The sequence below is a fragment of the Mercenaria mercenaria genome, chromosome 3, assembly GCF_021730395.1.
Source record: "Mercenaria mercenaria strain notata chromosome 3, MADL_Memer_1, whole genome shotgun sequence".
NCBI classification, from domain to species: Eukaryota; Metazoa; Mollusca; class Bivalvia; order Venerida; family Veneridae; genus Mercenaria; species Mercenaria mercenaria.
The window spans coordinates 72,838,915-72,864,498 of NC_069363.1; the positions used below are offsets into that span (position 1 = coordinate 72,838,915).

The 25,584-nt window shown below is 35.3% G+C and overlaps 2 protein-coding genes across 3 annotated transcripts in view; one reads left to right on the forward strand and one right to left on the reverse strand.

The window, feature by feature from the left end:
- Window positions 1-3,349, reverse strand: part of LOC123524418 (trifunctional enzyme subunit beta, mitochondrial-like) — a 150,832-nt gene extending 147,483 nt beyond the window's left edge. The window contains exon 1 of the mRNA XM_053539747.1: window positions 3,242-3,349. Coding sequence (XP_053395722.1) covers window positions 3,242-3,296 — 55 coding nt within the window. The 5' untranslated portion in view covers window positions 3,297-3,349. The remainder of the gene's footprint in view (window positions 1-3,241) is intronic.
- A 126-nt stretch (window positions 3,350-3,475) lies between these two features.
- The window catches only part of LOC123524417 (trifunctional enzyme subunit alpha, mitochondrial-like), a 46,856-nt gene continuing 24,747 nt past the window's right edge, over window positions 3,476-25,584 (forward strand). Inside the window, exons 1-11 of one of the 2 annotated variants that reach the window (XM_045302603.2) lie at window positions 3,476-3,604; window positions 8,836-8,883; window positions 10,003-10,070; window positions 12,914-13,047; window positions 14,349-14,487; window positions 17,055-17,174; window positions 17,867-17,969; window positions 21,800-21,869; window positions 22,833-22,888; window positions 23,218-23,336; window positions 25,137-25,193. In XM_045302603.2, the coding sequence (XP_045158538.2) occupies window positions 3,541-3,604; window positions 8,836-8,883; window positions 10,003-10,070; window positions 12,914-13,047; window positions 14,349-14,487; window positions 17,055-17,174; window positions 17,867-17,969; window positions 21,800-21,869; window positions 22,833-22,888; window positions 23,218-23,336; window positions 25,137-25,193 (978 nt within the window). In that variant the 5' untranslated portion in view covers window positions 3,476-3,540. Of the gene's footprint in view, window positions 3,605-8,835; window positions 8,884-10,002; window positions 10,071-12,913; window positions 13,048-14,348; window positions 14,488-14,652; window positions 14,702-17,052; window positions 17,175-17,866; window positions 17,970-21,799; window positions 21,870-22,832; window positions 22,889-23,217; window positions 23,337-25,136; window positions 25,194-25,584 lie in introns of those variants that run through there. The other variant, XM_053538877.1, reaches the window with a different exon arrangement.

Below are 25,584 nucleotides of genomic sequence, written 5' to 3' on the forward strand. Positions count from 1 at the left end.
ACTTCCAGAAGAAAATTTACCATATCGACATTTATAAGGATAAATCCCGTTTTCCGGTATTTCCGTAAATAGGGTCAGGGGGGCTGGCGAGATAAACCGATATAAAAACCGTGTACAGTATTAGCGATTATTTTTGCCAGAAGATAAGGATTTAGGAAAGTTCCTACTTTCTAACAATGGAAATACTATTCTATGACTTTGGCAACATTTTTTTGCAAAAATAATCTGTTTACCTTGAAAAATGCGAATAATTTCACACCTACGGTATCGAGCCACGAAAGCGGCAGTGTAAAATAAAAGATAAAATTTCAAAAATAAAGTAAACTTTGAGGATATTTTTGCTACATCTTAATTACAACAATGTTTAATGGTAATCTGCATTACTTTTTTGTTCATTTTCTTTGTTTAAAACTTGAAAAAAAGGATAATCTAAACACTACCGCTATATAGCGTAATGGCCGATACCCCCTCACCGTGAACGGGTGTTTATTGGTGGTTAATACCAGAAAACGGGATTTATCCTATAATGTCGATATCGAGAATACTAGATTTGCCATCCAGTGATAGTCGGAAATCGACGGCTGGGTGAAAGATATAGACAGACTTACATGCAGTTGGCAATTGAGGTTCCTTGCTTGGTAGACAAGCTTACTGTCGCAGAGTGGCTGCTTTTTAATTTCTGACTTTTGCAGCCACCGCAGTTACAGTTTGACTGTCACAATATAAAACAAACCATATACCGTAGATACCCATGTATAATGCGCAGTTTTTTTACCCCCAGGACCACCCCCGAATCGTGGGTGCACATAATACACAGGTATAGACAATTTTCCAACTTCAAAACAAGTTTGTTACCGATGTTCGCCATTTTGGTAAAGGGAACTACTCCCCACGCTTACTGTCACCGCTAAAATCTAAGATTGCCGTTACGTTCCGTAAAAGATCGAATGGTTTATTTTTCTTTCAAACAAAATTAATTTCATATAAATTAAAAAGTATTTTGATGAAAGAAATGTTAATAAATCACAAAAATTATGATACTAATTAAAGATCGAGAATTATCTTTAACCGAGATCAAACTGTGAACAACATAATTGACACGAGGTGACATGTTAATTGCTGGTAATTACTGGCTATTTGATCATGACAAAAAGACTATCACACCTTTTGTTATTGGTTTGAATTGAGAAGCTCATGTCATTTTGAAAGATACCATTCCGAAATATTGAATCAGCTGCTGTTTATTTATTCAAAATAGTTAATTAAAAAGGTAAAACAACAAATAAAACAATATTTTACTGGTTTTATTTTTGAGAAAACAAAAATCGATAGTACCGTGAGACCGATGCTGCTCAGATACAAGAACAAGAAAGATACAAGAAACTTTATTTTAACGTCGGATACTATATATAACAAAAACATTAGCTTAAAGCTATTTCCCGACAAACATATGTAAAAATAATATAACTATTAAAAAAGGCTGTAAAAAAAAGTACATGGTTAAAGCATAGCATAAAAAAAGATAAGCATATTATATTGGTACATGCAAGTAAAAATACAAGTCTATGGGCATAAAATAAGAAATTAGTAGTTGACAGTCGGGTGTGTGACAAGTGTGAGACAGAAAACCTAATTCCCCAAGTAAAGTACTTATCCCAACCTACCGAAAGAAAGATGTAGAGAGGGAAAAGGGGCCTGAGAGGGTCATACACAGTGCCACACCCGCCTCTGTCATCTACAAAGTTATCACAATAAAAACAGATTGGCATCATGCATGAAAGAGAGAGAAAAAAGATATATATAAAAAAATATATTAAGAATATACTAAATTATGACTTATATTACTATTTAAATGTAAGTACTTAGTTAAAATGAAAAACTATTGTTAAGATAATGAGTAAATGGATAGATGAAGTAGTGATAAAAAGTTTAAGATATGTTTCGCCTGGTTTTGCCAGCTGTATGGCCAGTCCACACGCGCTGAGACTCCACCAGGCGACACCACAAATAAGAATAAAAACCAAAAAAAACATGGAAGCAGACAAACAAATTAAACTGATAAATGCAAAAAAAAAAAAAAAAAAAAAAAAAAAAAAGTCTTTAGCTAAGGACGAAACTAAGAAGCACACAAATAAATAAATAAAGCAACACAACAAGCCAAACAGCAAAGAAAAGTATAAAAGCAACGGTATCAGTGTCCGGTGTCGATGTAAACTCTACTTTCGTTTTCCATCCACCTCAAAATTGACCAAAAAATTTTTTCCCCCAGGATTTTGGGCCAAAATCGGGGGTGCGCATTATACGCAGTTGCGCATTATATATGGGTATCTACTGTACGTCGGATTATCCCTGTTTCTCGTATTCTCAGGGTTTCTCATGTTTTTTGCCTTAAAATTGTCAAATAATTTAATGTTTGTTATTTTCTAGACAAGAATGGCACAAAACTAACACACTGAAAATTTCAAGTGATATGAACGCATATTGACGAAACCATTAGCATTTTACTTAATTTTCAAAAAAAATCCTTATTTTTTCTGGTAGTGTTAGCAAATTTGCCATAAATTATTGATTATGCAATTAACTGTCATATTTGTTGATGCATTTACTACAGAATATAGCTTTTTATTACACAATGGTAATTATAATGTTTTAAATTCTATAACTTATTTGTGATGAAAAGTCAAATCTAAATCCACGGGAATACGAGAAACTCTTGGTCCATTTCTGCGGGTGTGGGCAGTATCAAATACAGTAGCAAAATAATTAAATGGGATTATTTCTGTAACATTTTATGACTCCATCGGAAAGACAAGTGAATTTTCTACAAAATAATACCCAACTGCTGTTTATGATATGGTTAGTCTGTTACTAGGAATAAAAACAACCCCTTAGGCCCCCGAGAATATGAGAAAACTGGATAGTTCGACAACTTGCTTGGTTACTACTTTACTAAGCCTATATTGGACCTCTGGCTACTCCCTAGTGCAAGTATTGGATACTTCGTGCTTATTTCACCTAAAAACGCCACTGGCGTTCAATAAGAATTTATCACTGCATTTCGTTATACATTTTGACCGGCCAAATCTACCTACGTGCGCTGAAAACAAAGTTCAAAATATATAACGTTCAAGTTTCAATTCAAATAATCACTAATTCCATATGTATTGTTTTTAAAAAGTATCATAACGACTTATTAATACACCGAAAACCCAAATGATTCTACTAAATAGCGATCTATCACCGTTTTTTGGCTGAAACTTTAGAGCAACTCTGGACAAGTTTGACAAGGACGCCATGTTGAAACTTCTGCAATTGACTGATCACGTGACCTGAAAAATGATACGGAAAATTCCAGCGATTCCAGTACTGCGAACAATGTTGATGTTTGCATTTTACTCAGAAGGCATCTAGAATGACTATATCAAAATTTAGATTTATGACATTAGCTACCTACTGAGAAAAGTCTAATAAATCTATGGCGAGATTTGGATTATTCGGCGAGAATTCACGAGGTTTCAAAGTTTACCGGTGCAAAGCAAAATGGCAGGTCGAATCCTAGGCGTTTTCCGGCAAATTCCAAGATTAAATAACAAAATCAAAGCAGGTATAGATGCCTAAAGATGAAACTAAAAAGGAGTTATTTTTCAAAATCCCAAAATTCATTTGTTTTCGTTTTTGTTATTTTCTTTTTAGTTAGTAGCATTAAATATGCATGTATCGTACTCGCATCAGCACGTACCCAACGACATTTCGTACTAATTTTTATTTTTAGCTCGTCTATTCAAAGACCCAGTTTGTTTCACCGTATTTACGTTCTCATATCATATCGGCCAACATTTTACTATGTTATCATGATTGGAGTGTCGTCGTCAACGGCGTGTTTCTTAAAAGGAAGTGTCTAGCTGTCCGGTAACCGGACGCCGAGCCTGCGTTCTAGCCATCCGGTTACCGGATGCCTAGCAAATCCTCAGGGGATTTTCTAGCCTTCTGGTAATTGATTTCTAAATGAATAATTATGATTTACTGTAGTTTTAACTGTTATTTACTTAAGGTATCAATACTTGTCTATAAGTATATATAAAGCAAATATTGTGTGAATACATACCAAAGCAGATTTTTCTTTGTCTTGAAGATATTACTGATTTTTCAGTACATAAAATGAAGGTTATTAATAAAACCCGGCCCGGACCGGCCAAAACTACAGAAATAGCCGATTCCAATTGTACAGAAATGACCGAAAACTTACTGACGGAAGGCTAATATAATTACGAATGGTTATAGTGTCGTCTTAATCAATGCAAGTGCCTATCTTACTTTACTAGGAAGGTATTTAATATTGATGTTCAAAACGTATGTTCAATGAGGTATTGCACTTAATATAAGCAAATACCTAAAATAATGAGATATTTTAGGTGATTAAATTACATACAATGTAGCTGGACAATCAACGTGTCATTAAGTAATCACGCTGTTTTGAAAACATCCTATTATTTAAAATACTAACTGGTATTGTCACATCGGGCCTCATTTATGGGGCAATGTTAGATGTAAGCTTTATTTAATAAACATTTGTTACGCTCATCAACATATATATTTGTTCTAAACTGAAGAAGCATAGTTTTGGTTAGAAAAGTTATCCTTTCTATTTGTTTGCTCTAAAATTTCCACCGGGAAGGCTCCCAGGACTGCGGCGAAGGCGGGGATCTCCTCCTACATTCTTCCATTGAGTAATACCTAAATTCCTAAATTGATCACGTTACGCCCCTGACCACCGACAAATGTAATACTTTCATTGATTTAAGCAAAAAAAAGGACCGCTTGTTGGTGATATTTAGTCAAATTCGTATTACTGTGCATACTTTAAACAGAAATAGTAGTGTATTTAGTAGACAAGTGGTATCAAGACGCAAAAACCAGGCTCCGACCTTTTTATGTTCGTCCGGTAGTTATTTCACCTCTGAGACATTCTACCCCCTAATTTCATTTTTAGATTTTAATTACACCTAGAAGATATCCGTCAACAGCTTAGTTTTACCGAAAACAAATTATAACCAGAATAAATAAAATTATGCTTATTATTTTACCCTGATATCTGCGTCATTTCAGAAAGATGAGGCTCAGGAGCTTTTTTTTCATTATCTAATCGATTAATGTATAAAAATGTCAAACTAAAGATCGGTACCGTTTCCAAACTTTTACGCAAAATTTAGAACCCCGGTCCCCATAAACATGACCGCTCAGTCTATTTTAAAACAGCACTATAAAAACGGTAAATAAATATAATTAATAAACGAGAAGGTAGTGGCAGCAATGAACTTTCGCGTTTCAACAATTAACTGCTACTTCATATTTTAAATTTAAATCATATTTGCTCGTTCTTTCTTTCATATATTAAACAATACAAGCATATCTTTTAACACAGAATTTTAAAAAAAAGATATGATCGGGTTGAGCTACAAGCTATTTCAACATCGGTATATACAGCCATTAATTCACACAATGTTAACTTTCATCCTTTGTAAATGAACATTTTGAACCATTGTTAACAAACGTGTGCAATTCAGGTTTTAAAATAATTCCAGTTTTAAAACTTCAAATACAACTAAGCCTGAGTAAATAGTCTCTTTTTCTGATCCCCTACCTATTCAATGGGACAGTTGTAAATTATTGTAGAAAAAGAGTTTAGTGCTCATAATAAAAAAAAATATTGACGAAAACGGGCATAAAACAACAAAACAAGAAATAATTATTCCCGGCTAATTCTGACTTGGTCGAAATATGCACAGTCAAAACGACATGAAGTCAAATCCAGGGGTCCTGAAATATTTTCAGAGTCTACTTGTCCACGGACAAGTTGGGCCCACAAATCCACTTGTCCGAACCAAAGAAGAACTTGTCCGTACTTTTTAGTTTAAAAAGGGAAGGATCAGCATTATCATTACTGAATAAACAAATAATACAAACATACACTTCTGTTGACTTCTATTTTAACTTATGTAAAGTTTTTATGTTATGACTAGAACCATCCTTTTGAAAATATGTTATAACTAACAAGCTTAGTGACTAGATCATCCACTTGAAAATATGTTATGACTAGCAAGTTTAGTGAGTAAAGAATAATTAAGAACACTTGAACACATGCCATTGACAAAAATAAGCTCAGTATGCCTAATTAGAACGTCTACCCTCACTGAATACTGCACTGGTCTTTCAGGGGTCCAGAAATAAGCTGTCCGAGTTGTTAAGTGTCAAAACAATCGGCTCGAAAAATTAAGCCACAAATTTTGGCTACTAAACTTTTTTACGAAGCGTAACCTAGATAATGGATTTTCTGAAAATCAAAAATGAAAGTAGATAACGGGAATCCCCAGACTGGCACTCATTTTCAACTTCACGGTTTAATTTTCCAATAATGATCATTAAATGTAGTAAACCAGTCCACGTGTCTATAAATGGCTGTTTTGATAATTTAAGGGTCATAAATGATCACAAACAGATTAGATATTGCCTTTAGGCATGCGGAAATCACAGATGACGCCGATTAGTTTCGTTTTTATAAAATGTTTACCACGGAAATTTTACTTGTCCCCGGACAAGCCAGCTTCTAAAAACTGCTTGTCCGGACCGAGGAATCCACGAATCGGACAACTCGGACAGCTTATTTCAGGACCCCTGCTTAAAGTGTACAGAAAGGAATAAATTGTTGTACTTATGCATTCAATAACCATTAATTGTGTTGTGCTTACGCCGTTTCAACACCTAACAATTATGTCAAGGCAGTCTGCTTACACAACCTGTCGACACAGGCTCTCTGTAAAAAAATTGACAACTTTTTCACTTCATTGAGCGCTGTAGCTAGTTGGGCTCAAATTAATCTCTTCGGATTCCGGTGAAAATTTGTATTTAACGATTTAAGATTTTTATGATGGAACAGTTGAAACGGGCTCAAACCAATATGACAAATTCTTTGATAAAAGTATATGATAATTTTAGTTTTAAGCCTATCTGATTTTTTTAAAAAAGAAATGATGAGTTACTGCCATGACTTGATCAGCGTCGGCGTTGGTGTATAACTTTGTCATGCAAAACAGGATTTGAATATTACTTGATACAAATGTTCACCACTTTGAGACGGAGTGTCATGCACAAGAACCTGGTCCCTAGGTTGAAGGTCAAGGTCACACAGAGAGGCCAAAGGTCAGATACAATAATGACTTTGTCTGGAACATTTCTTCTTAATTCATAGAGGGATTTTGATGTAACTTGGCATAAATGTTCACTACTATGAAACAGATTGTTGTGTGCAAGAACCAGGACCCTAGGTCTTAGGTTAAGGTCACACTTAGAGGTCAAATGCCAAATTCAAGAATAACTTTGTCCGGAGCATTTCTTCTTCATGCATAGAGGGATTTTGATGTAGCTAGGCACAATTGTACACCATCATGAGACGAAGTGTCATGCGCATGTCCCTTCTTTAGAATTACTTCCCTTTGTTGTTACTATAAATAGCTTATATTGTAACTTTTTCATTACTAGTCATAGGGAAGATTCGAGACCACTTTTTTTGTGGTACAACATGCATGTTACATCCAATTTTGAGGTGTAGTTTGACCTATCTCTACCTCAGGTAAGGATTTTTGTCTGGACTTAGAATTCTTTTTTTTTTTCTTTTTTTTTTTTTAAGATTAACTTCTTTTATTCTTTTATAATTGACCATAGGGAAAAACCAAGACCACTTCTTTTCTGTGGTACAACATAGATGTTACTTTAAAATTTTAGGTGTATTTTAGGGTAATTCTGCCTGGTAAGGAGCTTTTTTGTGGATTCAGACAAACAAAAGAATTACAATAATTAATACCACACAACCACAGAATTAAAATTCCATTTGCAAATACAGTTGCTAGTGTAAAGAAATTTGCTATGACAGGTGTATATTGTGATATTCTGGCACTCTTGGTTGTTGTTTTTGTTGTTGTTTTTTTTTTACTATAAATAACTTATATGATACCTTTTTGATTATTGGCCAAAAAATGCTATATGAAAACAACTATAGGTTTTTATACATACAAATTTTAATTCAAGTGTTTTGTTATAACATATTGTATATATAGTACAATATTGTTTATACATTATTGACAGATATCAGTTCATTATGTTATACTGCAGTAGAGAAAATTAGTTGCCTTCCAGTAGGGGACTTTGTATTGCATGGCAATACTTCATTTGCTTGTTTCAATATCAAAATAACAGCAAAACATCGTCAAAATATTTGTCTGGCTACTAGTTTATTTCTGTGGAAAAATAACTTCTTTTAGTGACCCCATTTGAGGCTCCATGGAACCCATATTTTAAGTCTAAATGCGATGCTGATTACAATATTGGATGCAGAAGGAGCTGAAGTTTATGCAGCCTGGACTTCATTTACGTAAAATATTTTTTGAGGAAATAATGGAGCAGAAATATGAAAATTTGTCCGGCTACTGGATCCCAGCCAGTACAATTAAAATAAAATTTGTCCACAGTAAAAATTCTTGGAAATATCTATTACAAAACCTGTAACTGTCACATTAGTTTATGATTTCTTTGTACCATATTTATATCATGGAACTATGTTTTTGGCTACTTATTAACATGTACCTGTTTGGTTTAAACTGTCCTTTACCAACGGCTGTTTCTGAATGGTTCATTTTATTGATGATGATTATAACAGTTATGCTTTAAGTATTGGAATTGATACTGAAATACTTACCTGCAGTACATTGCATATATAAACTTGAAAAAAAAAAAATCTTGACTTGTAAAACCTGATGCTAAAGTTACTTTTTTGTTTTTCAGATGCTGGTTTCAAAAGAGCATTCTCTACCACAAATATAATGAATTATGGTAAGTCTGTTAATGTAAGAATTAAGAATGTAATGTTGTGAATAGCAGATACTTTGATAGTGTCTGTTACTTGACTGGAACTGAAAACTGAACTAAACCAGTGCCCCCACCACCACCACCCCCCCCCCCTCCCTCCACCCCTTTGAAAAGTTTGGGGTATATTGCTTTACACCTGTTGGCCGGTCTGTATGCCGGCTGGTTGGTCTGTCAGTCAGTAGTGAACTTTTTCAGCCTAATATATAAAAACCTTCATACTTGGTAGCATCAGTGGGCTTATAAAGCTGATGACTCCTTATGTTTTTTGTCAAAGGTCAAATGGTTTCCGCTCAATAACATGAGAACCACTTGACACAGAACCTTCAAACTTAAAAGCATGATAGTGCTTATAAAGTAGATGACACATAGAGTTTTTTGGGTCAGTTTGTCTAGGGGCTTAAAGTAACCAGAGAGCCACTTGATTTAGAACTTTGGTACCTGAAAATTGAAAATGATTTTTCCTAAATAACAAAAGAACAAATCAACCAAGAACCTTTAAACTTGATAGCATGATTGGGCTTGTGAAGTAGATGATCCCTATTGTTTTTTGGGTCAAGGGTCAACGTTTAAAACTATTTCTGCACAGTAACTTGAGAATCGCTTGACCATGAATCTCCAAACTTGACGATTGGGTATAATGAGTAGAAGACCCCTATTGTTTTTGAGGTCAGGGGCCTGAACCTTGAATATGGTTTTCTCTCAGTAACATGAGATCCACTTGATCCAGTATCTTCAAACTTGATAGCATGGTTGGGCTTATTAAGTTAATGATTGCTATTGTTTTGGCGGTTAGTAGGTCAAAGGTCAAGGTCAAAGTGATTATGGGACTGAAAATGGGACAACCCATCATGCCTGTCTGTAAACTATTTTTGCATGATGTATTTCTAGAATCAAATATGACATGTTAGAGGATACAAGAGATTGTATGAAAAGTTAACTTCTACAAGGAGAAGGAATAGATATTGGGACTTTTACTGGTAATAGATTTTTACTCAAAAAAGGTAATGTATATAATAGAACTGTGATTGCATATAGATGCTAATATCCAAGAAGTGTTTTACATTATTATTTTGAATATTGCAGGCAAATATCTCAACTATAGGATTGAAGATGGTATTGCAGTTGTCAAGTTTGATGAGAAAGATGCTAAGGTATGATCATTTAGAATTATATTTTCTAATGCAAGTTTTAAACACATTGTTAACCCTTTATTATTCGCAGGGGTGTTCACTGAAAATTTACTGACAGAATAGCAAACAGTGCAGACGGATGTGCAGGCTGATCTTGGTCTGCACTGGTCGCAAAGGTAGAATCACTTGCCACCAGCAGGCTAAGGGTTAAGCATGCAAAAGTGAAAGGTTGGTGACTCTGAGATATAGAGAAGAGTGCAAAATATATGTCTCAGTTTTTAGCTGGACTATTCGAAGAATAGTCTAGCTATTCTACTCACCCTGGCGTCGGCGTCGGCGTCGGCGTCACACCTTGGTTAAGTTTTTGCATGCAAGTACATACAGCTATCATTTAAAGGCATATAGCTTTGAAACTTATTTATTCTTTTTCTAGGACAATTACCAACCTCACTGGGTCAAGTTCCATAACTCTAACATGTATTTTGAGCAAATTATGCCCCCTTTTGGACTTAGAAAATTTTGGTTAAAGTTTTACATGCAAGTTACTATCTCCAAAACTAATGCAGATATTGAATTGAAACTTCACATGTGTCTTTGGGGTTATAAAACTATTTGATAGCACCAAGTCCCATAACTCTGACCTTCATTTTGGCCAAATTATGCCCCCTTTTGGACTTAGAAAATTCTGGTTAAAGTTTTGCGTGCAAGTACATACAGCTATTACTAAAAGGCATATAGATTTGAAACTTATTTTTTCTTTTTCTAGATCAATTACCTACCTCACTGGGTCAAGTCCCATAACTCTGACATGTATTTTGAGCAAATTATGCCCCCTTTTGGACTTAGAAAATCCTGGTTAAAGTTTTACATGCAAGTTACTATCTCCAAAACTAATGCAGATATTGAATTGAAACTTTACATGTGTCTTCGGGGTTATAAAACTAGTTGATAGCACCAAGTCCCATAACTCTGACCTTCATTTTGGCCAAATTATGCCCCCTTTTGGACTTAGAAAATTCTGGTTAAAGTTTTGCGTGCAAGTACATACAGCTATTACTAAAAGGCATATAGATTTGAAACTTATTTTTTCTTTTTCTAGATCAATTACCTACCTCACTGGGACAAGTCCCATAACTCTGACATGTATTTTGGGCAAATTATGCCCCCTTTTGGACTTATAAAATCCTGGTTAAAGTTTTACATGCAAGTTACTATCTCCAAAACTAATATAGATATTAAATTGAAACTTCACATGTGTCTTCGGGGTTATAAAACTAGTTGATAGAATCAAGTCCCATAACTCTGACATGTATTTTGGGCAAATTATGCCCCCTTTTGGACTTAGAAAATTCTGGTTAAAGTTTTGCGTGCAAGTACATACAGCTATTACCAAAAGGCATATAGCTTTGAATCTTATTTATTCCTTTTCTAGGTCAATTACCAGCCTCACTAGGTCAAGTTCCATAACTCTTAACATGTATTTTGAACAAATTATGCCCCCTTTTGGACTTAGAAAATTCTGGTTAAAGTTTACATGCAAGTTACTATCTCCAAAACTAATGCAGATATTGAATTTAAACCTAACATGTTTCTTCGGGGTTATAAAACTAGTTGATAACATCAAGTCCCATAACTTTGATATGTATTTTGGTCAAATTATGTCCCCTTTCGAACTTAAACTCTTTTGATATTTAACATTTTGGGTAATAATTTCTTTCTTCTGTGACAATATTTCGAATAGTCGAGCTTGGCTGTCTTACGGACAGCTCTTGTTAGCTTGACAATTCAGAGAATAGTTCAAGCTGTTCTACACACCCTGATGTTGGCTACACACCTTGGTTAACGTTTTGCGTGCAAGTACCTATAGCTAAGACATATATCTTTGAAACTTACTTTCTCTTTAATAACCAGCCTCACCGGGTCAAATCCCATAACTCAGATATGTAATTTAACCAAGTTATTCCCCCTTTTAGACTTATAAAATCCTTGTTAAAGTTTTGCATGCAAGTTACTGTCTCCAAGACTAAAGCAGATATTGATTTGAAACTTCACATGTCTTCAGGGTTACATAACTAGGAGATAGCGTCCAGTCTCATAACTATGACAAGTATTTTGGCCAAATTATGCCCTCTTTTGGAATTAAAAACTTCTGGTTAAAGTTTTGCATGCAAGTTACTATCTTCAAAACTAATGCAGATACTGGATTGAAACTCTATAAATATTTTAACATTTGGAGAGATATTGCTGCCTATGGGACAACAATTTCGAATAATGGAGCATTGGCTGTCATATGGACAGCTCTTGTTGTTTTTGTGATTTTCCTTATAAACAGCTTGAAGTAGCTGCAACCAGTATTTACCCATGAAAGAAGTCAAATACAAGAGATTTATGATACTTTAGGTGAAATGTAGCTGTAAAACTTAGTGTACTTTTATGCCAACAGTGCCATAGACCCTGGAGACAAATAGTGTTTGAATTGTCCATCTGTCTGTCAGTCTGCATACACAGAAGAGTAGTTAAGTGGTTTTGAGAACAGAAGGTAAAATAAATTCTATTTAGTCAGTAGATTCTGTGTGTCTAAAATCTTTTACATGGCTTAATTGAACAAAAGAAAGAACAAAAGGGTAGCCATATGTAACTACTGAAACGTATGAATGTCTGTCTGTCTGTCTGTCCCTTGTGTCCTCAACTCCTACAGTTTCCATCAAATTGAGTTGAATGTTGGATGAAGAGTATGTGCTCTTTTTATTGGGACTTTTATATGTATGTTCTGGAGTTATCTCTGTTGTTGTTTTCGGGGGGCATTTGTAATACAAGGCTGACATTATTCTTGCTTAAATTGATGTTTTCTTTGTCATGAGCAGGTGAATACACTGTCAAGAGGGACCATGGATGAATTTAAGGAGGTTTATCAAGAAATATCTAAATCCCCAGATGTTAAAGGAATTGTGATCATCTCTGGAAAGCCAGACTGTTTCATAGCAGGAGCAGATATAAAGTAAGATGTCTAAAATTGTTGTAAAAGTTTGCAATTAAGTCTTTATCAGGATAGAGCATTTTGATTGCGAACATGTCATGGGTTGGGAATAGTTATTTAAGTATATTTCCAAATATAAGGCACATTCAGGAATACATTAGTCATAGTGTGATCAAATGATAAGAATGGATCCCAAATCTTGTCAGTGTTTTTTCCCCTCAGATAATAGGGGCCGTTAACAGGCCCCTGCCCCTCAGAAAATTTCTTTTAAATCATGCACTGAGTTTTCCCAAAAATTGACTTTACACAAGATTTTTTATTCCCCTTTGCCCAAATACCATGCTATTTTTCCCCAAATCACAACCCTGGGCCCCTTCCCCTCTTGGTAAAAAAAACCCTGCCTATAGAAGAACTCTAAATATACATTTTATTTCTGTATTTATATTGAAAATATTTTGAAGCTATAATCTTGATAAAGCTTTCAGAAGTTCTTGTGTTAAGTTAGTGAATATTTAAGAAATAATAAATGTGTTCCTATATTTTATCAGTTAATAAAACATGGGCAGTCGTTTGGATGCTACGCACTCGTGATTTAATTATTACGCATCCAAACACCTGCCCATATTTTATTAATTGATAAAATTATTGGAACATATTTATTATTTCGATTCTAACAACGCAAATAATTCGCATTTTACAGTACTACATTTTCAGCGTAATACGTCATTCAGGTCATGTGCTGTTACAGTTTACCCCCTGTGGTTAGAGTGTTGCATAGCCAATGGAACGAATAGATATTTGTTTCTTTTTTATCAGAATTTTGAGTAGTATTCATAAATTAGTAACCTAACAGCTCGCAAACTAATTATGAACAGAATCATCAAATTAGGCAAGTTGACCCTGTGTTATGAATGACGAGCTTAACTTTTATATGACGTCACATCATTATGACGTCACACTTTATGTCATACATTTATGACGTCACCGCTGAATCATAATTAAGCTAATTGAATTCGCTCGTAGAGATCAGAACGTGTTTTACGGACCTACACATAAGTCATTATGACTTTTTATTATATTTACGTTTTTGAAATACTGTTTTCAACCGTTTGGCCCTGAAATAATTCGTATGTAATGGAACTGAAGTAGAATCTCTTATGTTACAATCATAGGGGGTGAAATGTAACAGCCAACCATATTTTATCGTAAATTCATGTATAGGCGATTTCGCTATATGTTTATATAGCAATTGCTGCGGATCGTGTTAGAATTGGCTATACTATGACAATATGGTTATTTAACAATGTTGTGGTCTGTTTCAGTATGATAAATGCCTGCAAGACAGCAGCTGAAGCTACGGAACTGTCCAAAAATGGTCAGGATATGTTCAACGAAATTGAGGCCCTGAAAACCCCAGTGGTAGCTGCTATAATGGGAACAGCCTTGGGAGGAGGACTTGAGGTAATGTTTTATGGGAGAAGGACTTAAGGTGGTGAAGTTTTATTGGGAACAGCCTTGGGAGGAGGACTTGAGATAATATTTTATGGGAGAAGGACTTAAGGTGGTGAAGTTTTATTGGGAACAGCCTTGGGAGGAGGACTTGAGATAATATTTTATGGGAGAAGGACTTAAGGTAGTGAAATGTTATTGGGAACAGCCTTGGGAGGAGGACTTGAGATAAAGTTTTATGGGAGAAGGACTTAAGGTAGTGAAATTTTATTGGGAACAGCCTTGGGAGGAGGAGTTGAGGTATAGTTTTATGGGAGAAGGACTTAAGGTAGTGAAGGACTCGAGGTATAGTTTTATGGGAGAAGGACTTGGGTAGTGAAATTTTATTGGGAACAACCTTGGGAGGAGGACTTGAGGTATAGTTTTATAGGAGAAGGACTTAAGGTGGTGAAGTTTTATTGGGAGCAGCCTTTGGAGGAGGACATCAGGTAAAGTTTTGTGGGAATGTGCCTTTGGGAGGATGACTTGAGGTTAAGTTTGTATGGGAACAGCTTTGGGAGGATGAAATGAGGTAAAGTTTCTCTGGCTGTTGTGGACCTGCACTTAGATCAGGCTGGACATACACATTAGGCATTCTTACTGTCTATATATTTGAGCTTTAATGTTGTTGTTATTTATTTAATTAAGGGGCCATTTGAATATATTAAGAGCATTTGTTATATTACTTTCTTCGATAACTGTATCATGTCACATCTCTACACATGATATTCCAGTAAGGCAACACTATAAAGTTAGGCATTGTGTTCACTGCTTACAAGTAGACACTTATTTATACCACTGAAAAATTGTTGAAAAAAATGCTAAACCCAAACAGACACTTTTTTCTGAGTGACTGTTTGAATAGGATATTTAATCATTAATATTTTAATGTTTCAAAACAATTGAGATGTAGAACTTAATTTTGTTGCAGTATAAAAATGATATGGCTCAGTTTTTAGAGAACACATTTTCTTGGCAAGTATTAATAGAACAGTGAAATATAATTATGATAATCACAGGTACAGATGTTTAAATACTTATAACTTCTCTGTTGTTGCACACTGTATATATACAGTCCTCTGTAACCAAGTGGTTAAGCTAGTTGACCTTTTATCAATGGCCCTTCACCCCTGTTGGTTCGAAACCTCATTTGTGTGTAGGACTCCTTAATGTGAGAAATTGTTCAGCTGACTTGCAGAATGTTTATGGTTCTACCTAGGGACCCACTCATGCCTGAAGTTATACTAACAGGAGCATCTGATGTCTTGCTCCACCATGTAATGCTAGAAGGTCTCGATATGACATAATTATAATTGTGTCATTGTAAAATTAAATCCAACAAAAACTAGTAAGTATATTTACTGAGACATAAGGACGCTCGCTACAGTTTTGTATTTTTTTTTCTCAATAATAGATTTTGATGAAATGTTTGTATTAAAAGATCATGTTATGATGTATTGAAAAATGAAATAAAAATACTAGGCCACCAGCTTTGTTTCAATTTAATTTGCCCCTAGATATGGTGCTATTTTAAACATTTTTCAAAATTTCTGTAATCTTAAAATATCTTTCAGTAAAGTACAATAATCAGCATAAATTTGAATATCTAAGCATTTTTGTAACGGAAAACAATATATCTATTTGAAAAATGCTCAGAGAAGTCAAAAGAACATGATTTTGTAAAGAAAGCAGACCCAAGGGCTATTTTTGCATATTTTTGTCAGTTTTAAGTTGGTACTTCTGCTATTTTATTGAGTTTCACATAATAGAATTTAATCAAACTCTGCTCATACCTTTGGTTATGTCTACCTAATCTAAAACAAAAAGAAAATTGATAGGTCACCATATTAGATTTCACTTAAATCAAATTACAACGAGGTGGGATGTGGCAGGCATTTATACAATGCAGGTTGGTACGAAATACTCTTTCAGTGTTTGAGCAAATGACTTAGAAATATTATATAAAATTATCAAACGGCAGATTTCTGAAGCGGATTTTAAGGTGTTTCTGAAGCATTTTGATGGCATAGAACGATGTAAGTTTCCGCCCATTTTTTTAACAAAACCTATAGTTTACGAATGTATGGTACGGGTACGGTACGGGATTAGAAACAGCTGTGACTCAGTGCAGAGTTTGAGCGCTGGTATAAATAACACACTCCAGTATATGTCGGATTGAAGCAATTTGAGCTAAAAGTACTTTAAATGTATATATTTTGTAACCATGGTGATACTTACCCTAACATTTAGGCAGTATATTATACATTTTGTACATTAAATGCATGCGAACATACAATAATTTGCGAATTTTTTCCATACGCAACATTAGATAATCACTTCCGGGCATGCGCAGAAGACATCAACTCTGCAGTGAGCTATATCGATTAGAAACACAACCAAAGTGGCACGGTGTCGGGGTAAATATTGACCTGTCCGGAAAAACTGTAGCAAGTGCCTTTAAGTAAGTGAAAAATAAGGCCAGCTTACATTTCCAAAGTTAAAAAACAGTTGAAATTTGATATTTATAAATTAATTTACAGACTGCACTAGCGTGTCACTACAGGATTGCTGTAAACAGTAAGAAGACTGCAATGAGCTGTCCAGAGGTGATGCTCGGATTATTGCCTGGTGCCGGAGGAACACAGAGACTCCTGAAACTGGTAAACTGCTTATGTAATGGGTGTAACTCTTGGAATTCACAAAAATAAAAGATAATGCTTATCTAACATGCCACATGATATAGCAGTAACAGTGGAAACTTGACTGATTCCTTATCTTTTAAGTGTAATATGTACTATAAGCAATTTGCAAACAGTATTTTTATACCCACTTTGGAAAAGAGTGGGTGTTGTTTTGCTCATATCAGTCCATCCAATTTGCTCATACCAGTCAGTCCATTTTGCTCATTTGGCATATATCAGTCTGTCCATTTTGCTCATATCAGTCTGTCCATTTGTAGGTAGAAAATACAGTTTCCAGTAGATATCTAGAGAGCACTTTGACATATAGTGGTTGTACTCAGTAGAATTACCATGTCACTTGATGTCAGTATTCTTTTTGGGGGTCATAAAGTCAAATACTGAAAACTGTATCTGATAAAAAAAACTGGAGAAATGTTGGGCCTATACTTGTTAAACTTAAGAAGCTTATTGCCTATGATCACTAGATTAGCTTATAGTTTAGGTGTCAGTAGATAATACCCATCAAGTGTTTTTGTGTCAGGTGGGGGAGGGTGTAGTCATAATGCCAAAGGTCAAGAACACAGCATACTACACAGCCCGTCAGTAACCACTGACAGGTCCTAATGGAGGTGCATATATGTTCTTCAGACAGCTTTTATTACTATTTTCAGCTGCCTTTTCAAACTGCTATGCCAATGATGCTGACTGGTAAATCTTACGATGCAAAGAGAGGAAAGAAGATTGGACTAGTTGACATGGTTATGGAACCTATAGGTAAATTTGAGTACTTCTGAAATCTACAGCTACAGTATAATGTAATAATATGTCTTTTTGTGCCCCCCCCCCCCCCCCCCCCCCCCATGAGTGGTGGGGGCATATAGATTTGCTCTTGTCCGTGTGTCCGTCCGAAGTTCGTGACGCGTCTAGCTCAAAAAGTATTTGATATAAATTGATGAAACCTTGCTTGAGTCTTTATCATGATATGAACATGCACACCTTCTATTTTTCGTCTGGCTCTGCCCCCTAATTTAAGAGTTATGGCCCCTGAAATAGTTAAAAATGCAATTTTTCACCTTGTGACACGCCTAGCTCAAAAAGTATTTGATATAAATTGATGAAACCTTGCATGAGTCTTAATCATGATATGAACTTGCGCACCTCCTATTTTTCATCTGGGTCCGCCACCTATTTCTAGAGTTAAGGCCCCTGAATAGTCAAAAATGCACATTTTCACCTTGTGACACGCCTAGCTCAAAAAGCATTTGATATAAATTGATGAAACCTTGCATGAGTCTTTATCATGATATGAACTTACGCACCTCCTATTTTTCATCTCGCTCCGCCCCCTATTTTTAGAGTTATGGCCCCTGAAATAGTCAAAAATGCACATTTTCACCTTGTGACACGCCTAGCTCAAAAAGTATTTGATATAAATTCATGAAACCTTGCATGAGTCTTAATCATGATATGAACTTGCGCATCTCCTATTTTAATCTGGGTCTGCGCCCTATTTCTAGAGTTATGGCCCCTGAAATAGTCAAAAATGCACATTTTCACCTTGTGACACGCCTAGCTCAAAAAGTATTTGATATAGATTGATCAAACCTTGCATGAGTCTTTATCATGATATGAACTTGCACACCTACTATTTTTTTATCTAGGTCCGTCCCCTATTTCCAGAGTTATGGCCCCTGAAATAGTCAAAAGATGCACATTTTCACCTAATTATGTGCCTCACTCAGAAAGTATTTAATTTAAATTCATGAAACCTTGTTTGCATCTTTGTCATAATGTGACCTTGCACACTTTGTATTCTTTTTGAGAATTTTAGCGTTTATTACAGAGTTATGGCCCTTGAAGTAGCCAAAATAGTGGATTTTTAGCTCGACTATTCATAGAATAGTGAGCTATTGCACTCGCCCATGCGTCGGCGTCGGCGTCTGCGTCCGCGTCCGCGTCCCGATTTTGGTTAAGGTTTTGTATGTAAGCTGGTATCTCAGTAACCACTTGTGGGAATGGATTGAAACTTCACACACTTATTGACTGTGACAAACTGACTTACATTGCACAGGTTCCATAACTCTATTTTGCTTTTTTACAAAATTATGCCCCTTTTTCGACTTAGAAATTTTTGGTTAAGGTTTTGTATGTAAGCTGGTAACTCAGTAACCACTTGTGGGAATGGATTGAAACTTCACACACTTATTCACTGTGATGAACTGATCTACATTGCACAGGTTCCATAACTCTATTTTGCTTTTTTACAAAATTATGCCCCTTTTTCGACTTAGAAATTTTTGGTTAAGGTTTTGTATGTAAGCTGGTATCTCAGTAGTTACTAATGGGAATGGATTGAAACTTCACATACATCTTCACTATCATGATTTGACATGCACTAAGCAAGTCCCATAACTCTACTCTCTTTTTTTTCAAAATTATGCCCCTTTTTCGACTTAGCAGTTTTTGGTTAAATTTTTGTATGTAATCTGATATCTCAGTATCCACTAATTGGAATGGATTGAAACTTCACACACTTGTTCACTGTCATGATCTAACATGCACTGTGAAGGTCCCATAACTCTACTTGGCATTTTTACAAAATTATGCCCCTTTGACTTAGCACTTTTTTGTTAAGTTTTTGTATGTAAGCTGGTATCTCAGTATCCACAAATTGGAAAGGATTGAAACTTCACACACTTGTTCGCTGTCATGATATGACATGCAGTACAGAGGTTCAATACCTCTACTTTGCATTTTACAAAATTATGCCCCTTTTTCAACTTGTATTCATTCAATTGACAAGGCTGTTGAATAGTCGAGCGTTGCTGTCCTCCGACAGCTCTTGTTTTGTTTGTGATGCTCATATCTCAAAAAGTATATGGTCTAGAATAATGAATCCTTTTCTTAATTTTTTTTTTGAGGTTTTACCCCATTAAGACTGCAAACATTTGAATTATTTCCCCTTATTTGTGACAGAAGTACTAGTGGGGGGCACACCCTGTGTCCTGCAGACACATTCTAGTTCTTCATTATGGAGATACGATTTTTAGCCCGACTGTTCAAAGAAAATACTTACCCCAGCATAGGAGTCAAACTTTGATTAGAGATTTGCATGCATGTTTACCCCAAAGTATTCTAGAGGACACAGTGCTCTAACTGGCTACTATTGTTTACATATGTCATATGGTCAAATGAGACACATGCATTTTACTGGTTGTTCATTGTGATGCATGATACAAGAATAGATTCAAAGAATAGATAGAGCTATTGTACTCACTCATGCATCCATGTCCACGTCTCGATTTGGTTAAGTTTTTGTATGTAAGCTGGTATCTCAGTAACCACTTACGGGAATGGATTGAAACTTCACACACTTATTCACTGTGATAAACTGACTTACATTGCACAGGTTCCATAACTCTATTTTGCTTTTTTACAAAATTATGCCCCTTTTTCAAATTGGAAATTTTTGGTTAAGGTTTTATATGTAAGCTGGTATCTCAGTACCCACTTACAGAAATGGATTGAAACATCACATACTTGTTCACTGTCATAATCTGACATGCGTTGCACAGGTTCAATAACTCTACTTTGCAATTTTTACAAAATTATGCCCCTTTGTCGACTTAGCAGATTTTGGTTAAGTTTTTGTATGTAAGCTGGTATCTCAGTACCCAATAATGGGAATGGATTGAACATTCACATTCTTGTTCACTGTCATGATCTGACATGTAATGCACAGGTTACATAACTCTAGTTTGCATTTTTACAAAATTATGTCCCTTTCTTGACTTAGCAGTTTTTGGTTAAGTTTTTGTATGTAAGCTTGTATCTCAGTACCCACTAATGTGAATGGATTGAAACTTCACACAGTTGTCCATTGTCATGAGCTGATATGCTTTGTACAGGTTCCATAAGCCTGTTTTGCAATTTTACAAAATTATGCCCATTTTTCGACTTCAATATTCATTCAGTTCACAAGACTGTTGAATAGTTGAGCATTTCTGTCTTCCGACAGCTCTTGTTATATTGGTTAATGCACATGTAAACATTGACTTTAACATACACATTTGACATAAAGCATCTGTGGGGCTTTATTAAATGTGTGTGTTATTTTGCAGCATTTACACACATGAGCACCAGGGAAAATAATTTAATCCCATACTGAAATAAATCATTGTATATTTAATTTTTTTTACATGTCCATGTATTTCATAACCAAATGGGAACAGTGTAATTCTTAAGTAACTATTTTATTGGAAGTTTGTGGATTTCAAGTTTAGCATTAGATATTAACAAGAAAATGGACATAAGCAGTGATGCACTTACATCGCAGTTTCTATCAGCAGTATGCATGTATACTTATAGTTTATACTGATTTATTTTAGGTCGATTGCGAAACAAGTTCTGCAAACTTATATTAATCACTCTTGACACCTCATTCCTGATGGAATCCATCGCCACTAGGGTATGAGAGAAGAGGCTAGTTTCCCTGTTAATGCTGAACGCCAAGCAAGGGAGCTTCTGGTACCATTTTTCATGCCAAAAATTGCATATTATTTATTGTAGTTATATAACAGTATGTTTCTATGTTGTCATTGAAGGTGAAGGATTAAAGAGTGCAGATGAAAACACATTACAAGAATTGGAGAGAATTGCCATCCTCACTGCAAAGTAAGATGATACTCAGTTACATATTGTGGTCACGCAGTTAGATAACTGAAATACTGCTGAAAATTGGCATTAAACCCCAAACAAACAAATAAACAAACAAAACTGTAGTAGGACCTGCCAGTACATGGACTTCTTGATCCGTTGAAATACATTAAATTTTGTAAAGTAATGGGAACCTCTGGATGAGTGGTTAAAGTAACTGACTTTGAATAAACTTACCCCTCCACTTTGAAACTTGAAGCTGGAACCATCATGTAAGGAAATCATCCAGTTGCATGTGAAAGGTCAGTCATTCTACCCAGGAGCCTGTCTGTGCCTGGAATAATGTCCTGAGGGGCCCTTTCTTTCACTGTTTAAAACGAGATCAGCATATGACCTGAACTGTGCTGAGGACTTTATCCCGAGTTAATTTTTTTTAACTTGACTATTGGAAGAATAGGTAGAGCCATCTGACTCACCGTCGGTGTCTCTGTGGCATTGTTTGATTAAGTTTTTAGCTCGACTATTCGAAGAATAGGGGAGCTATCCTACTCGCCCCGGCGTTAGCGTCAGCGTCACACAAATCTTAAAGTTTGTGTACCACCCCAAATATTTTCTAAGTCCATTGAGATATTGCTTTGATATTTTGCATACTTATTAACCATCATGACCCCAGTCTGTAAAAAGGAGGAGGCAACTCTATCAGTCATTTTGACTGAATTATGGCCCCTTTTCGACTTAGAATATGCTTATTGTAATGTTAAAGTTTTACTCATAGCTTATATTATACTATCAAGCACTGAGAATAGTCGAGCGCGCTGTCCACTGACAGCGCTTGTTGTATGCTCTGTTCCATTTGGGAATTTGTAGTTTTTTTTATAGTATACAAGATAACTAAAAATGGCATTATGTGGTATAATATATCTAGTATGATATTTCAGAAAAACTTACGTTTGTTTAGCTGTTAGTTGTAATTAATTTCAGAGGATTAGCTGATGGATCAGTTAAAAAACCAGAAAGAAAGAAGAAAGGAATGAACAGTTAGTACATTTTCTAGCTTAATTTTATATAGAACGCATCTAGCTAATGGTTAATTTCTACATGTAACTATTGTGTTTTCAAAATGAATATCAAAACAGACGACAGTAACACAGAAATGAGATTTGTCTCTGAGAAGAGTAAAATTATAAATGAAAAGGAGGCTTGTGGTACAAAGAAATCAACACTGTTGTAATATCCGCAAGTGCTAGATACATATTATCAAATATATATATAAGAGATCTGTTTTTTTCACACAAGCTGTATTACAAAGACTTTAGAAAGCGAAACATTTTTCTTAAAATGCTACGAAGTGTTCTATTTGTTTTAGAGTATATAGATATGTTTGCCAGTTCACCGATTGGAAATATATTTTGGGAGCGAGGGGTTAAAGCTCCAGTAATGAAACAAACTAAAGGAAAATACCCAGCTCCTTTGAGAATTATTGAGGTTAGTAAACTTCATGTTGTTTGAATATTAAGAGTCATAGACATACTGTTTTAGACCAGAACCACTTGGGATTTCAGCCCAGTTTTTCTGTAATAAGAAGTTTTTGATAGTGATTAACTATCCAAAATAAATTGTGACAATTTTATGCTTCTTATTGAGTTTGTTACGGGTTGTCCTAAACCTATTTATTATGCCCCGCTTCAAAGAAGGAGGGGTATATTGTTTTGCAGATGTTGGTCGGTCAGTCAGTAGATCAGTCCGGATGATAACTCGAGAATGCTTCGACCTAGGATCATGAAAGTTGATAGGGAGGTTGATCATTACTAGCAAATGACTTCTATTTATTTTGAGGTTAGTAGGTCAAAGGTCAAGGTTACAGTGACCCGAAACGGTGAAACAGTTTCCGGATGATAACTCTAGAACGCTTCGGCCTAGGATCATGAAAGTTGATAGGGAGGTTGATCATTACTAGCAAATGACTTCTATTTATTTTGAGGTTAGTAGGTCTAAGGTCAAGGTCACAGTGACCTGGAACAGTTAAACCATTTCAGGATGATAATTTGAGAACGCTTGGGCCTAGGGTCATGAAACTTAATAGGGAAGTAAATCATGACCAGCAGATGATCCCTAAAGTTTTTGAGTTCAGTAGGTCAAAGATCAAAGTCACAGTGACCTGGAACAATTTAACGGTTTCCTGTTGATAATTCAAGAACACTTGAGCCTAGGATCACGAAACTTGATAGGAAGATTGATCATGACCAGCAGATGACCCCTATTGATTTTGAGGTCAAAGGTCAAGGTCACATTGACCCAAAACAGTAGAACTTTTATTGCCAAATAACTAGAGAATGCTTTAGTCTAAGATCACATTTGATGCGGAGGTCACTTATGACTGCTAAATGATCCAACATTATTTATTTGAGGTCAGTATGTCAAACGTCCAGTGTACAGTGACCAAATAATTTCTGTTCTTTGTGCAATTAATGAATGCATCAAGGGTGGGGGAGGGGGGCATTTCATGCTCTACAAGCTCTTGTTGTAATTCATATGGGGAAGCTCTCAGCCACTCATGGAGAACAGGTTAATACTGTTTAAATTCAAAAAATTTATTGACTGCCATAAAAAGGGTGGTCAACCCACGTAACTTTCCAGTAACATACACACAATGAAAATTGCTAGATTTGGGTAACAGTTTTGCTCATAATTTCCTATATTCTTGATGGATTTTAGTGAGATAAAAATGTCAAAGACAGGAAATCATTGCTTTCCTAAAGACAGAGTATCTGCCAGATATTCTTAATACTTTTTTCAGACACTTTGCCCAAATGTTCTTTCAACAGACCAAGTGTGTAAGTAACTCTGGAATATGACAAAGTGTTTGAAGAAAGTATTGTTCATGTCTGGTAGATGCTTTATGCATAGGAAAGCAATTATTTTTCTGTCTTTGGCACTTTTATTTTATTAGAGACTTTATATAATAAGGAAGCTATAAGCAATAATGTTACTGAATGGAGTGATTTTCTCTGTGTGTATGATACAGAAATCATGTATATCAGAAATACCATTTAAAAAAACATGGTTAACCCAACAAAACAAGCAAATACTGTAAATCTATTTTGTCCTTATTTAGTATTACTGTCCCTTGAGCATTTTCTGAATGTAATTGTGACAGATTATTAGCACACATGTTTATAACCCAGTGTTTATGAAGCGTATCAGTGTAAACTTCACACAGGTAGAAATAGCACAATAACAGCTGCAATATTCCATATTTCACTGTCATTTTACATCATATAACAGGTAGCCAAAACTGGTGCAACAGAAGGTGCTGAGAAGGGATACGAAGCAGAGGCAAAGGTAAGATTCACTGCTGTTATGTACATATTTAAGAATTGTCTTGTATATCAGTCAGAAAAAAATCAGTTCAAAGTCTTCATTTTGGAGAGGATTCTTGCTTTATAAATTAGTTCAAAGAATAATCATAACATTTTATCGCTTTTACCAGTATAAAAGTTTTGTTTGCTATGAACATGGAAAATATTGCCCCTTATGACACATACTCGTGTTGAGTTTTGTTTTATTTTGAAAAATACTTGATAAAAGATATATGGCAATGTTCAGAAACCCTCTGTCAGAAACCAGGGAACTGCCAGAAACCCTCTGTCAGAAACCAGGGGACTATCAGAAACCCTCTGTCAGAAACCAGGGGACTATCAGAAACCCTCTGTCAGAAGGCAGGGGACTACCA